The sequence below is a fragment of the Heterodontus francisci genome, chromosome 3, assembly GCF_036365525.1.
Source record: "Heterodontus francisci isolate sHetFra1 chromosome 3, sHetFra1.hap1, whole genome shotgun sequence".
Taxonomy (NCBI): Eukaryota; Metazoa; Chordata; class Chondrichthyes; order Heterodontiformes; family Heterodontidae; genus Heterodontus; species Heterodontus francisci.
The window spans coordinates 18,943,944-18,958,835 of record NC_090373.1 but is presented as its reverse complement, the minus strand read 5'-3'; the positions used below and the strand labels follow the sequence as shown (position 1 = coordinate 18,958,835).

Sequence of the window (14,892 nt, the reverse complement as noted above, 5' to 3'; positions counted from 1 at the left end):
TTGACTTTTGAGAATGTGGCATACAAAATGGTGGTATAAAAAACACATGATGTGTACTTAAGCCACCAAAAAAATCTTTTGATAAAGTTCCTCATGTTATGAAAGCTGAAGCAATGGAAATTAAGTTAAAACTTGGTCATGGATAATAAAATTGGTTCAAGGAAGGAAATCGGGGAGAACTGGAGTTTCTTCCGCATTTGCGTACATGAGAGATGTACAACATTGGTGATAAATTATGTGATTTGAGATTGTGGAATTCTGTGTGAGTTATGTGGAAAAATGCAATACACCAAAGCTATTCTCAATCTTTTTACATCCATTCATCAGTCCTTCATCTGAATAAATCTCCATCCAGAAAATTGGCTATATCCCTAGCTCTCAAATTCAAGTATCCGCCAATTGTACTTGTTCATGGTGGGATGGGGTCAGTCTCTTAACATTGCAGCTAGAATTTCGGGCACGCATGGCTACCTGGTGTAAGTGCAGATCAGCTGACCATGAGAGAATTAAAACCACCAGCATCTTCGTGCTTTGAAAGCCATTATACAGTCTAGTGAGAAAATTTTAAGATGCCACTTTTTACAGGTGCTTTTTTGTTATATTGGAGGGAGAGTACCAGAGATGAGAGGCTAACAGAGTTAAGCACCACTGAAGGAGGCTGCAACACATTTGTAGGTACACTTCCCAGAGAGGCCTTGACTGCCATTCCAGTGATGTCTGAGGAGCTGTCTGTGTGCTGTCTGCCCTTCACAAAAGGTGGTCATGGGCTGACTGACTTCATCCACATATTGCAGAGGCCTCACAGTGGAAATGAAGGTGACCATGGTCTTCAACTTTTACGGCTCTGGATTCTTTCTGGCATCCACCTGTGCTGGATCAGTCAAAAGGTAGTAGAGGACAGCATTTGACAGATGACTGTTTCATAGTGCTGGAGAGTTCAACAAAATGCCTGATATCGCCAAGGCAGCAACTACAACAATTTGTATTTATGTAGCACCTTTAATATAATAAAACATCCTATGCACTTTACAGAGTCATTATAAAACAAAATATGACACTGAGCCACATAAGATATTCAGTCTGTTCATAGAGTTATTGTTTTAAGGAGTGTCTTAAAGGAAGAAAATGAGGTGGAGAGATTTAGGGAGGGAATTACAGAGCTTAGGGCCTGGGCAGCTAAAGGCATGGCCACTAAAGGTGAAGCGATTAAAATCAGGGATGCTGAAGAGCCCAGAATTGGAGAAATGCAGATAGATTGGATGGTGCTGGGGCTGGAGAAAATTAAATTGGGAGGGGCAAGGCCCTGGAGGGATTTGAAAAACAGGATGAGAATTTAAAAATTGATGTGTAACTTAACCACAGCCAATGTGGATCAGCAAGTACAGGTGATGGGTGAAGGTGACTTGGTGAAAGTTAGGATATGGGCAGCAGAATTTTAGATGACCTCAAGATTATGGAGGGTAGAACGAGTGCGTTTGGATAGTCAAGTCTAGAGGTCGCAAAGGCATGGATGAAGTTTTCAGCAGCAGGTGGAGTTGAGGCAGGGGTGGCGTCAAGCGGTGTTATGGAGGTGGAAATAGGTGGTCTTAGTGATGGTGCGGATATGTGGTTGAAAGCTCATCTTGGGGTAAAATATGACACCAAAGTTGCAAATAGTGTGGTTCAGCCTCAGACAGTTCCCAGGGAAAGGGATAGAATGGGTATCAAGGAAATGGAATTTGCAGCTTGGATCAAATACAGTGCCTTCTGGTCATAATATTTAGTTGTAGTAAATTTCGGCCCATCCAGTACTGGATGTTGGACAAGAGGTCTGACAATTTCGACTGCAGGGGTTGAGAGAGGTGGCGAGAAGGTAGAGCTGGGAGTCGTCAGCATCCATGTGAAAACTGTGTTTTTGGATAATGTTGCTGAGAGGCAGCGTGTAGATGAGAAGTAAGAGTGGGCCAAGGATAGATCCTTAGGTGAGGTAACTGGGTGGGAGCCATTGCAGGTGATTTGGCTACAATTAGATAAGAATGGAACCAGGTGAGTGCAGTCTTACCTAGCTGGACGCTGGTGGAGAGGCATTGGAGGAATGTGGTGTGATCAACTATGTCAAAAGCTCTAGACAGATCAAGAAGGCTGAGGAGGGAGGAGGACAGCAGGTTTGAAGGAGAGCGAACAATGAACTTCTATAGATTTGCTGGCCACCCAGCATGCTCGGAGCAACTGACTGAACATACGTGGTATGACATTTCCCCTTGTAGTCATGTGCTGCACACTGCACAACTTCGCCATTACTGAAGGTGTGGACCTTGATGTACTGGGAGAGGCACCTATAAAGCCAGGAGATCCTGTGCTGCAGGAACCAGAACAGAGGGATCGTGGCATTTGTTCAAGATGGCAGGGCTGTGGGAGCATGAATTGTGGCACAGACTTTCACTTGATGAGCATTCCCTCACCACCCTCAGAGGTGACAACTGGAGGTCTGCCCCTGGACAGACACTAATCTCTCTCCAAATTCAAATAAAGTTTTATTACAAAAATGTTGAGTTGAAATTGTTAATGACAAAAGTTTTCTATAAAAAAAATTATAACTTTGAGATGGGTAGATACCTTCTAATATGGCAGCTTTCCCCCTTAGTGCCAAAGGAGGAGAAAGAGGAGTTCATAGAGAGGGGCTTAATATTTAGGTGGAGGTGTGGGGCTCTGGTTTCCTGTCGGTCCCTCCTCTGACAGATCAGTGGGCATGAGCTGCATAACAAAGTCTTCTCTTTCCATTTCTTCCAGAAGCTGTTCAGTCTCCCTTTCTACACCCTCTGTCCCTCCTCCACCTCCCCAGAGTTTTCTCCACAGCAGCTACTTTCCAACAGGGGGAAAACTAGAGGGTTAAAACAATTATCTTTGCCAGTGACCCATGATGGTGTTTGGGGTGGGAAGCCTGTGCCACTGTCCTGTACTGGAACATTGCGCAATGGTACTCTTTTTCCCATCTGCGGGCATTGTGTGTGTACCTGCCTTTGCGTAGTCTGGAGGCAGGCCCTACAAAGCCAAAATTTGAAAAGAGTATGTTTGCGGTGCTTTTCAATGCATGGAACAATTGAAGCATTTTACTGGGAGATCTTTTGGGCAGGCCACTAATCAGCTTCTTTCGCCTGAGTACGGGGATGACGTTGGACGTAGGCAAAAATTGTGGCATTGACTTTCTCACCACCTCTACTGTAGTTGCATCATTAACCAACTTAAGGCACTGCTCCGCAATACTGGGGACGATCAATGTGCCACTCAGTGCCTCTTCGACCTTGGTCTGCCCCTGCTTCCTGACAATGTAAGGGCTGAGATGCTGGGGAGCTGATCATTTGCTGCTGCCTCCCTTGTGCCTCATTCCAGGATAGTCTGACAGTCTTTCCCAGAGAAGTGAAAGGTCTCTTCTCGGATTTAGTTATCTGTGAAAAGGGAAATGGATGACACAATTCGGACTCTCATAGAGCAATTTCAATACATTAATTTTTTAAAAATCTGCAACACATAGCTGTGTGTTGCTTACTATGCACTCCCCAGCTTCACTGAAGGAAATCTTTTTTTCCTTTGACTTGTATAGTCCATTCTTGCACCTTGAGGCGCCCTATGGCTCTGTTCCAATTATGTTTCAAACATGTGCATCTGCAGTTTTATGGGTATTTTTTTGCTTGGATGTTTTCTGCCATACCCACAACACCTACCACCTAGAAGATCAAGGGCAGTTAGCATGTGTGAACACAACCACCTGCAAGTTCCCATCCAAGTCCCACACCATCCTGACTTGGTGATAAATCAGCGTTCCTTCATTGTCTCTAGGTCAAAATCCTGGAACTCTCCTTAACAGCACTGTTGGTGTGGCTACATCACAAGGACTGCTGGGGTTCAAGAGGTGACTCACCACCATCTTTTCAAGGGCAATTAGTGATTGGCCTTTTCAGTGATATCTATGCCCCATGAATGAATTTAGAAATAACTAATGAGATTGCGAGGATACTTGGGTGCGGTTTAATATCGGTAAAATATGCACTATTTTGAGTCCAACTTCCAGGTTGTGCCCATGGCAGAAGCCAAATGCCAATTGGTCAAGTTTGTATCTGATACTAAAGATATGGACAATCAAGAGCAACAAAGCAAAAAAAAAAGTGTAAAAAGACACATTTATTCTGCACAACTGTGTTGCGTACTGGCAGGAAAATAGCTATTATAGATATACTATAAGATGGTGTAGAAATGCTAAGGGTCAAGCAGAAAGGGCTCCGGGAGTTTTGGTAGATTTGGTGCCTCATCATAAAATAATAGGAAGTAAATTATCAAGGGAGTTGTAGGGATAAAAGTATAATTTTTTTTTTTTTAATCTGTGTGGTCACTAGTTTCTGAATATTTTGCACATAACACTAGGATCTGAATTGAGGTCTCCTCAGAGAAAATATTCATTATATAAGAATAAGGTCATTGGATTAAATAGAATGTTTGACATTAAATTTTGATGAAAGTTGAAGTGGTACAGAGTTAGGAAAGATAGCGTAATTGAGAACAGTCGGGCTTGAAGACTAAAATGCTGGTGCTATTTGTGTGCTCTATGTCTACGTGATGAGGGCTCCACTGGCTTAACTGTCTTGTAGTTTACTCGCCCTCGCATGGGAAGAGCCAGACCTTTCTTCAAAGAGTGCTGGTCATTGAGGAAAACACAAGTGTGAACCCATTGTCCCCTTTTTGTGGTATAAAAAAAAGTCCTGTGTGTAGAAAAAGATCTGTAGAATTTAGACAAATGCAGTTTATATGTTTTTATGTTTATTCCAGACTTAAAGGACAAACAAGCTGTAAAGAAGAAAGCAGAGAAAGGAGGATCAAATAGCGCACCGCCTCCAACCAGCCCTTCTGCACCTCAACCAACTGTTGAGCAAATTAGACAGAATGTCCGCCATTCTCTGAAGGATATTTTAGCAAAAAGGTAAAAATAAAAGATATATTTAGCTGGTGTTTTTTAAAAGCCGTTAACAGTAGGTTCAGATTATCATTGTTATTTTTCTCCATGTTATCAACAAAGAATCCAAAGTAAATCCAGGTGAAGAACCGTCTTGGTGCAGCATTATTTCCTGTCCTTTAACATTTGTAAATGGCACTAGGTAGGCTATTCCCAAGCTAAATTGTCTGTCAGAAGTGCACTGTTGTTGAGAAGTTCAATGGTTAGCCTTCCTTTTTTTAAACTATCTACCATAAGCTATGTGGTTCTTTAAAGTTTAAACATTGCCTGTAAAATACTACATTTTGCTCGTCAACATAAATTCACAGAATCACAGAATAATACAGTGCAGAAGAGGCCCTTCGGCCCATCGAGTCTGCACCGATGCATTAAAGACACCTGACCTGTCTACCTAATCCCATTTGCCAGCACTTGGCCCATAGCCTTGAATGTTATGACGTGCCAATTGCTCATCCAGGTACTTTTTAAAGGATGTGAGGCAACCCGCCTCTACCACCCTCCCAGGCAGTGCATTCCAGACCGTCGCCACCCTCTGGGTAAAAACGTTGTTCCTCAAATCCCCCTTAAACCTCCTGCCCCTCACCTTAAACCTCCTGCCCCTCACCTTAAACTTGTGTCCCCTCGAAACTGATCCTTCAACTAAGGGGAATAGCTGCTCCCTATCCACCCTGTCCATGCCCCTCATGATCTTGTACACCTCGATCAGGTCACCCCTCAATCTTCTCTGCTCCAATGAAAACAACCCAAGCCTATCCAACCTCTCTTCATAGCTTAAATGTTCCATCCCAGGCAGCATCCTGTTGAATCGCCTCTGCACCCCCTCCAGTGCAATCACATCCTTCCTATAATGTGGCGACCAGAATTGCACACACTACTCCAGCTGTGGCCTTACCAAAGTTCTATACAACTCCAACATGACCACCCTGCTTTCGTAATCTATGCCTCAATTGATGAAGGCAAGTGTCCCATATGCCTTTTTCACCACCTTATTAACCTGTCCTTCTGCCTTCAGAGATCTATGGACAAACGCCACGGTCCCTTTGTTCCTCGGAACTTCCCAGTGTCAGGTCATTCATTGAATACTTCCATGTCACATTACTCCTTCCAAAATGTATCACCTCACACTTTTCAGGGTTAATTTCCATCTGCCACTTTTCTGCCCAGTTGACCATCCGTCTCTATATCTTCCTGTAACCCAAGACACTCAACCTCACTGTTAACCACTTGGCCAATCTTTGTATTATCCGCAAACTTACTAATCCTACCCCCCACATAGTCATCTGTGTCGTTTATATAAATGACAAACAATAGGGGACCCAGCACAGATCCCTGTGGTACGCCACTGGACACTGGCTTCCAGTCACTAAAACAGCTGTCTGTCATCACTTTCTGTCTCCTATAGCTAAGCCATTTTGAATCCACCTTATCAAGTTACCCTATATCCCATGTGCATTTGCTTTCTTGATAAGTCTCCCATGTGGGACCTTATCCAAGGCTTTGCTGAAATCCATGTAAACTACATCAACTGCACTACCCTCATCTACACACCTGGTCACATGCTCAAAAAATTCAATCAAATTTGTTAGGCATGACCTCCCTCTAACAAAGCCATGCTGACTATTCCTAATCAAATTTTGCCTCTTCAAGTGGAGATAGATTCTCTCCTTCAGAATTTTCTCCAATAGTTTCCCTACCACTGACATGAGACTCACTGGTCTGTAGTTCCCTGGCTTATCTCTGCAATCTTTCTTAAATAGTGGGACCACATTAGCTGTTCTCCAGTCCTCTAACACCTAACCCGTGGCCAGAGAGGAATTAAAAATTTGGGTCAGAGCCCCTGCAATCTCCACCCTCGCCTCCCACAGCATCCTGGGACACAAATCGTCCAGACCTGGAGATTTGTCCACTTTTAAGCCTGCCAAAACCTCTAATGCCTTGTCACTCCCTACGACAATTTGCTCAAGAACCTCACTGTCTCTCTCTCTCTCTCTAAGTTGCATATCTACATCCACATTCTCTTGGGTGAAGACAGATGTGAAGTATTCGTTCAACACCCTACCAATGTCCTCCAATTGTAAGGATCCCTGACCTAACTTTAGAAGGATAATCAACGGCCAGTTAGTAAAGGAAAGCAGCACTATCACTGCAGAAAATATTTTTAATCAGTGCGTATACAGAAACAGTAACAATGGCTTATGTTTTCTGCTTTTGTGCTCATCTGGGAAGAATATCGTGAGCTAGCGAGCACAGAAATAGAAAACTCCATTACTGAAGAATAAAGAAATTATAGAATGTCAAGTTTTCAATATGTTGCTCAAAAGAGCTCAAGCGATATCTGGGTTCAGAAGCCAGAATTCTGATGTCCATACTGATCCCTTAGCATGCCTCAATTGCCCCTTGATGTCTGCTGGTCCCATTGAATATCTAGTATTCCTGTAATATAGAGGGTTGATGAGGGTAGTACAGTTGGCGTTGTGTATATGGACTTTCAAAAGGCGTTTCATGTGAGGGGAGATTTGGAAAGTTAAAGAGAAAGGATAGGGAAGCAGGCAAGATAATGATACGGGTTATGAGAACCAGAGTGTGATAGGAAGGGACAGAGCGTATAAACATAAGAGTGCACCAACAAATAAGGTCAGAGTAGGGAAAAATGGTAAGAAAACAGAATTAAAGGCTCTTTATCTGAACGCGTGCAGCATTCATAACCAGATGAATGAATAGATAGCACAAACAGAAATAAATGAGTATGATATGACAGCCATTACAGAGACATGGTTGCACAGACCAAGGCTGGGACCTGAATATTCAAGGGTATTTGACATTTCAGAAGGACAGGAGGAAAGGAAAAGGAGTTGGGGTTAATAAAGGATGAGCTCAGGGCAGTAGTGAGAAATAATCTTAGTTCAGAAGATCAAGATGTAGAATCAGTTTGGGTAGAGATAAAAAAAAATAGCAAGAAAAAAAATCACTGGTATAGTTTAGAGGTTCCCTAACAGCTACAGAGTGGGACAGAGTATACTTCAAAAAATAATGGGGGCTTGCAAGAAAGGGACGGCAATAATTGTAGATGATTTTAATCTTCACATTGATTGGGCAAATCAAGTTGGCAAAGGTAGCCTGGAGGATGAGTTCATAGAGTGTATTCGGAACAGTTTTTTAAAACAATAGGTTCTAGAACCTACCAGGGACCAGACTATTTTGGACCTGGTAATGTGTACTGAGACAGGATTAATTAAAGACCTCATAGTAAAGGATGCTCTAGGCAAGAGTGATCATAACATGATAAAATTTCATAGTCAGTTTGAGGGTGAGAAATGTGGGTCCATAACTAGTGTCTTCAACTTAAATAAAGGCAATTACAAGGGTATGAGTTGGCTAAAGTGGACTGGGTAAAAAAGTAGACATTTAAGGAGATCATTCATAACACTCAACAAAGATATAATTCCATTGAGGAAGAAAGACTCGAACAGAAGGATGCATCATGTGTGGCTAACTAAGGAAGTTGAGGGGTGTGTCAAATTGCAAGAAAAAGGTGTACAATGCTGCAAAAATTAGTGGTAGGCTCAAGTAGAAATCATAGAATCATAGAACGTTTAAGGCACAGAAAGACTTGGCCCATTGTGTCTGTGCCGGCCGAAAAACGATCCATCCATTCGAATCCCACCTTCCAGCATTTGGTCTGTAGCCCTGTAGATTATGGCACTTAAGGTGCATATCCAGACTCCTTTTGAAATGAGTTGAAGGTTTTTGCCTCAACTGCCCTTTCAGGCAGTGAGTTTCAGACCCCCACCACCTTTTGGGTGAAAAATCTTTTCCTCATCTCCCCTCTAATTTTTCTACTATCACTTTAAATCTATGTCCCCTAGTCACTGACCTGTCTGCTAAGGTGAAAAGGCCCTTCACCTCCACTCTATCCAGGCCCTTCAAAATGTTGTAGATTTCAATCAGATCTAACCTCAGCCTTCTCTGTTCCAAGGAGAACAACCCCAGCCTATCCAATCTTTCTTCATAGCTGCATTTTTCCAGTCCTGGTAACATCCTCGTAAATCTCCTCTGTACCCTTTCTAGTGCAATTATATCCTTTCTGCATTGAGATGACCAGAACTGCACACAGTACTCAAGTTGTGGCCTAACCAATGAGTTATACAGTTCAGGGATCTGTGGACATTTACTCCAAGGTCCCTCACTTCCTTTACACTTCTCAGTATTTTCCATTAATCGTGTATTTCTTTGCCTTGTTTGACCTCCCCAAATGCATCACCTCACACTTCTCCAAATTGAATACCATTTGCCACTTTTCTGCCCATCTGACCAGACCATGAATATCTTCCTTCAGTCTACAGCTATCCTCCTCGCGATTACAACATGGCCAATCTTTGTGTTGTCTGCAGACTTCTTGATCATACACTTTACATTTATGTCCAAATCCAAATGAAAATTTTAGAAACTAGCAAAGGATGACTGAAAAAGATGAAATGAGAGGAAACTAGCAAGAAATATAAAAACAGACAGTAAAAACTTCTACAAATACGTTAAAAGGAAAAGTGTAGCTAAAGTATCACCGAGTCATAGAGTTATACAGCACAGAAACAGGCCCTTCGGCCCATCATGTCCGTGCCGGCCATTAAGTACCTATCTATTCTAATCCCATTTTCCAGCACTTGGCCCATAGTCTTGTATGCTATGGTGTTTCAAGTGCTCATCTAAATACTACTTAAATGTTGTGAGAGTTCCTGCCTCTACTACTTTTTCAGGCAGTGTGTTCCAGATTCCAACTACCCCCTGGGTGAAAAAATGTTTCCTCAAATCCCCTCTAAACCTCTTTCCCCTTACCTTAAATCTATGCCCCCTGGTTATTGACACCTCTGCTAAGGGAAAAAGTTTCTTCCTATCTACCCTATCAATGCCCCTCATAATTTTGTATTCCTCAATCAGGTCCCCCCCTCAGCCTTCTCTATTCTAAGGAAAACAACCCTAGCCTGTCCAGTCTCTCTCCATAGCTGAAATGCTCCAGCCCAGGCAACATCCTGGTGAATCTCCTCTGCACGCTCTCCAGTGCAATCGCATCCTTCCCATAGTGTGGTGACCAGAACTGTACACAGTATTCCAACTGTGGTCTAACTAGAGTTTTATCCAGCTCCATCATAACCTCCCTGCTCTTATATTCCATGCCTTGGCTAATAAAGGCAAGTATCCCATATGCCTTCCTTACCACATTATCTACCTGTGCTGCTGCCTTCAGTGATCTATGGACAAGTACACCAAGGTCCCTCTGACCCTCTGTACTTTCTAGGATCCTACCATCCATTGTGTATTCCCTTGCCTTGTTAGTCCTCCCAAAATGCATCACCTCACACTTCTCAGGATTAAATTCCATCTGCCACTGCTCTGACCATCTTACCAGCCCATCTATATCATCCTGTAATCTAAGGCTTTCCTCCGCACTATTTACAACATCACCAATTTTCGCGTCATCTGCAAACTTACGAATAATATCTCCTATATTCATGACTAAATCATTAATGTACACAACAAACAGCAAGGGTCCCAGCATCAATCCCTGCGGTACACCACTGGTCACAGGTTTTCAATTGCAAAAACAACCCTTGACCATCACCCTCTGCCTCCTGCCACAAAGCTAATTTTGGATCCAATTTGCCAAATTGCCCTGAATTCCATGGGCTCTTACCTTCTTGACCAATCTCCCATGTGGGGCCTTATCAAAAGCCTTACTGAGGTCCATCTAGACTACATCAGCTGCTTTACCCTCATCTACACACATAGTCACCGGCTCGAAAAATTCAATCAAATTTGTTAGACGTGATCTCCCCTTGACAAAGCCATGCTGACTATCCTTGATTAATCCCTGCCTCTCCACGTGGAAATTAATCGTGTCCCTCAGAATGTTTTCCAATAGTTTCCCTACCACTGATGTTAGACTCACTAGCCTGTAATTACCTGGTTTATCCCTACTACTCTTCTTGAATAATGACCATTGGTCCCTTGGAGGGTGAGACAGGGGAATTAATAATGGGAAACGAGGAAATGGCGGAGACTTTGAGCAAATATTTTGTATCTCTTCACAATAGAAGACACAAAAGCATTCCAAGAATAGTAGAAAATCAGGAGGCAAAAGGGAGGGAAGAACTTAAAAATCACCAGCACTAGAGAAAAAGTAATGGGAATATTAATTGGACTAACGTCTGACAGGTCTCCTGGACCTGATGGCTGCATCCTAGGGTCTTTGAGGAAGTGGCTGCAGAGATAGTGGATGCATTGGTTGTAATCTTCCAAAATTGCCTGGATTCTGGAAAGGTCCCAGTGGACTGGAAAACCGCAAATGTAATACCTGTATTCAAGAAAGGAGCTGGAAACTATAGGCCAGCTCGCCTAGCGTCTGTTGTTGGGAAAATGATAGAATCCATTATTAAAGAGGTAAGCAGGACATGGTGTTGTGGATAATATATTAACATGAATAGAAGACTGGCTAACCAACAGGAAACAGAGTCAGGATAAATGGGCCATTTTCAGAATGGTAAACTGTAACTAGTGGAGTGCCACAGGGATCAGTGCTGGGGCCTCAACTATTTATGATCTATATTAATGACTTGGATGATGGGACCGAGTGAATTGTAGCCAAATTTGCTGGTGAGCCAAAGATAGGTAGGGAAGCAAGTTGTGACAAGGATACAAAGCGTCTGCAAAGGATTATAGATAGGTTGCGTGAGTGGGTAAAAATTTGGCAGATGGAGTGTAATGTGGGAAAATGTGAAGTTGTCCACTTCGGCAGCAAGAATAGAAAAGCAGAATATTATTTACATGGAGAGACTGCAGAATGCTGCGGTATAGAGGGATCTCTGTACATGAGTGTCCTTGTACATGAATCACCAAAAGTCAGCATGTAAGTACAGCCAGTAATTGGGAAGGCAAATGTAATGTTGGTCTTTATTGCAAGGGAGGTGGAGGAGGGAAGTCTTGCTACAACTGTCCAGGGCATTGGTGGATCTGTATCCAGAGTACTGTGTACAGTTTTGGTCTCCTTATTTAAGGAGGGATATACTTGCATTGGAAGCAGCTCAGAGAAGGTTCACTAGGCTGATTTCTGAGATGAAGGGTGTGTCCTATGAGGAAGGTTGGGCCTATACTCATTGGAGTTTCGAAGATTGAGAGGTGATTTTATTGAAATGTGTAAGATTCTGAGGGGGCTTGATAGGGTAGATGCTGAGAGGATGTTTCACCTCACGGGGGAATCTAGAACTTGGAGGCACAGTTTCAAATTAAAGGGTCTCCCGTTTAAGACTGAGAGCAGGAGGAATTTCTTCACTGAGGGTCATTAATCTTTGGAAATCACTTTCCTGGCAAGCTGTGGAGGCTGGGTCATTGAATGTATTCAAGGCTGAGTTAGACAGATTTTTGAAATCCAAGGGAGTCAAGGTTATTGGGATGGGGGGCAGGCAGGAAATGGAGTTAAGGCCACAATCAGATCAGCCATGATCCTATTGAATGGTAGAGCAGGCTCGAGGGGCCAAATAGCCTACTTCTGTTTCTTATGTCCTTATTTTAGATCTATTGTATGGTACTTTACCAAACATGTTTGCAAAATTGAAACTCATGGGATTAAACTCTGCATGGATATGAAGTTGGCTAAAGGATAGTAGGTAGAGAATAGTGGTGAATGATTGATTGTTTTTCATACTGGAGGGAGGTATGCAGTAGTGTTCCCCTGAGGTCAGTATCGGGACCACTGCTCTTTTTGATATATATTAATGACCTAGACTTGGGTATAAAGGACATAATTTCAAAGTTTGCAATTTGACCCGAAGCACAGAAGTGTAGTAAATAGTGAGGAGGATAAGTATAGACTTCAAGAGGATATAGTCAGACTGGTGAAATAGACTGACACATGGCAGATGAAAAGTAACAGAGAAGTGTAAAGTGATTCATTTTGGTAGGAGGAATGAGGAGAGGCAATATAAACTAAATGGTACAATTTTAAATGAGGTACAGAAACCTTTGAAGGTAAGGACATGCTGTTAAACAGTTATGTGGGATTCTTCGCTTTATAGATATAGGCATAGAGTGCAAAAGGAAAGAACTTATACTTAACATTTATAAAACACTGATCAGCTGGATATTGTGTTCAATTCTGGGCCCCACATTTCAGTAACTATGTCATGGCCTTAAGAGTGTGTGCAGAGTGCTCTATTCCAGAAAGTCAGGCAGTGAAGGACAGAACTGGAGTCTAATCTTTACCCACTTCATAAGCTTTTAATTACAGAAATACACATTACAAATATGTATCTCCTACCCCAACAACCACAGTTTCAGTCTGCTCATATATATAGTAGCACAAGTGAATCCACAATTAATTTCCATTACCTGAGCGCAATTAAATACTCAGTTATTATACAATTAACATAAAGGACATTAACTAGAATGGTACCAGGGATGCAAGGCTTCAATTATGTGGAGAGGCTAAAGGAACTAGAATAAAAACAGAAAGTATTAGAAATACTCAGCACGTCTGGCAGCATCTGTAGAGAGAGAAGCAAAGTTAACGTTTCAGGTCTGTGACCTTTCATCAAAACTGGCAAAGGTTAGGAATGTAATAGGTTTTAAGCAAGTGAGGGGAGGTTGGGGGAAGAGACAAAAGGTAAGGTGTAGGATAGGGCAGAGGGCAGGAGAGATTAAATGACAAAGATGTCATGGGACAAAGGCAAAAGGAGTGCTAATGGTTGTGGTGAAAGACCAAGCATTAGTCCAGAGAGATTGTTAATGGCAGAATAATGAACAGCTTTGTCCAAAAGAAACTGGGATTGTTTTCCTTAGAGCAAGGAAGGCTAAGGGGAGATTTGATAGAAGTGTTCAAAATCATCAAGGATTTTGGTAAGAGTAAATAAGGAGAAACTGTTTCTAGCAGTAGAAGGGTCAGTAACCAGAGGAGACAGATTTAAGGTGTTTGGCAATAGATCTAAAAGTGACATGAAGAAAAAAATATGTAGCGAATTGTTATGATCTGGAATGCACTGCTTGAAAGGGTGTTGGAAGCAGTTTCAGTAATTTTCAAAAGGAAATTGGATAAAGACTTGAAGGGGAAAAATGGGGAGGATCATGGGGAAAGAGCAAGGGAATGGAACTAAATTGAATAGTTCTTTCATAGGCACAATGGGCTGAATGATCTCCTGTGCTGTTTCATTCTATGATTCTATGTATTAGTCTCAAGAGAAATACAGTACTACTGATTGAGAACTTTAATTATTGCTATACTAACAATGAAACACATTTCACTTTTGTTCAGGCTCTCAGAATCGGATTTGAAAGTTCCAGAGGAACGAGCAACAAAGGTTGCAGCCAGGATTGAGAGAAAGCTGTTTTCTTTTTACGGGGACACAGATACTAAATACAAAAGCAAATACAGAAGCTTGATGTTTAACCTCAAAGATCCCAAAAATCAAGTATGTAAATAGCAATTGTTAAAATTAAAATAAAAGCTTGAAGTATGCTGATTTTTGAATATTCCTGTTTTGTAAGATTAATAGAATCTAGTTTGTCAAGGTTGACTTGGGTGTTTGAATTGGTGGTAATTATCTTTCTATTTACTATATTGCAAATCCCTTGAACAGAGGGATTATGCTGTGTGTTCAGTTTATGTTGGCAGATTTCACTTGTTAAATTGTCATGGGTAAGTTACTTTCTAGATGTAACAAGTTTATCAACAAATACTAATATTAATCTCATCATTTTTCACAAGACAGTTATGGATGTGAGAGGCCATTTGGCCCTCCTTTTGTCATCCTCCAAAAATACCCTAAAGGCTCCCTATTGCGGCATCTATTTGATTTTTAAATGATTGCCTAGCCACTGCGTCTGAAAGTCCAATCCATTTGTTGATCATACTTTTGTGAAAA

General features: G+C 42.0%; 1 protein-coding gene across 4 annotated transcripts in view; it reads left to right on the top strand.

The window, feature by feature from the left end:
- phf3 (PHD finger protein 3) overlaps positions 1-14,892 on the top strand; it is a 170,302-nt gene that overhangs the window by 95,435 nt on the left and 59,975 nt on the right. For all 4 annotated transcript variants that reach the window (XM_068020146.1, XM_068020145.1, XM_068020144.1 and 1 more), the window contains 2 exons: positions 4,801-4,951; positions 14,283-14,439. In XM_068020146.1, coding sequence (XP_067876247.1) covers positions 4,801-4,951; positions 14,283-14,439 — 308 coding nt within the window. The remainder of the gene's footprint in view (positions 1-4,800; positions 4,952-14,282; positions 14,440-14,892) is intronic.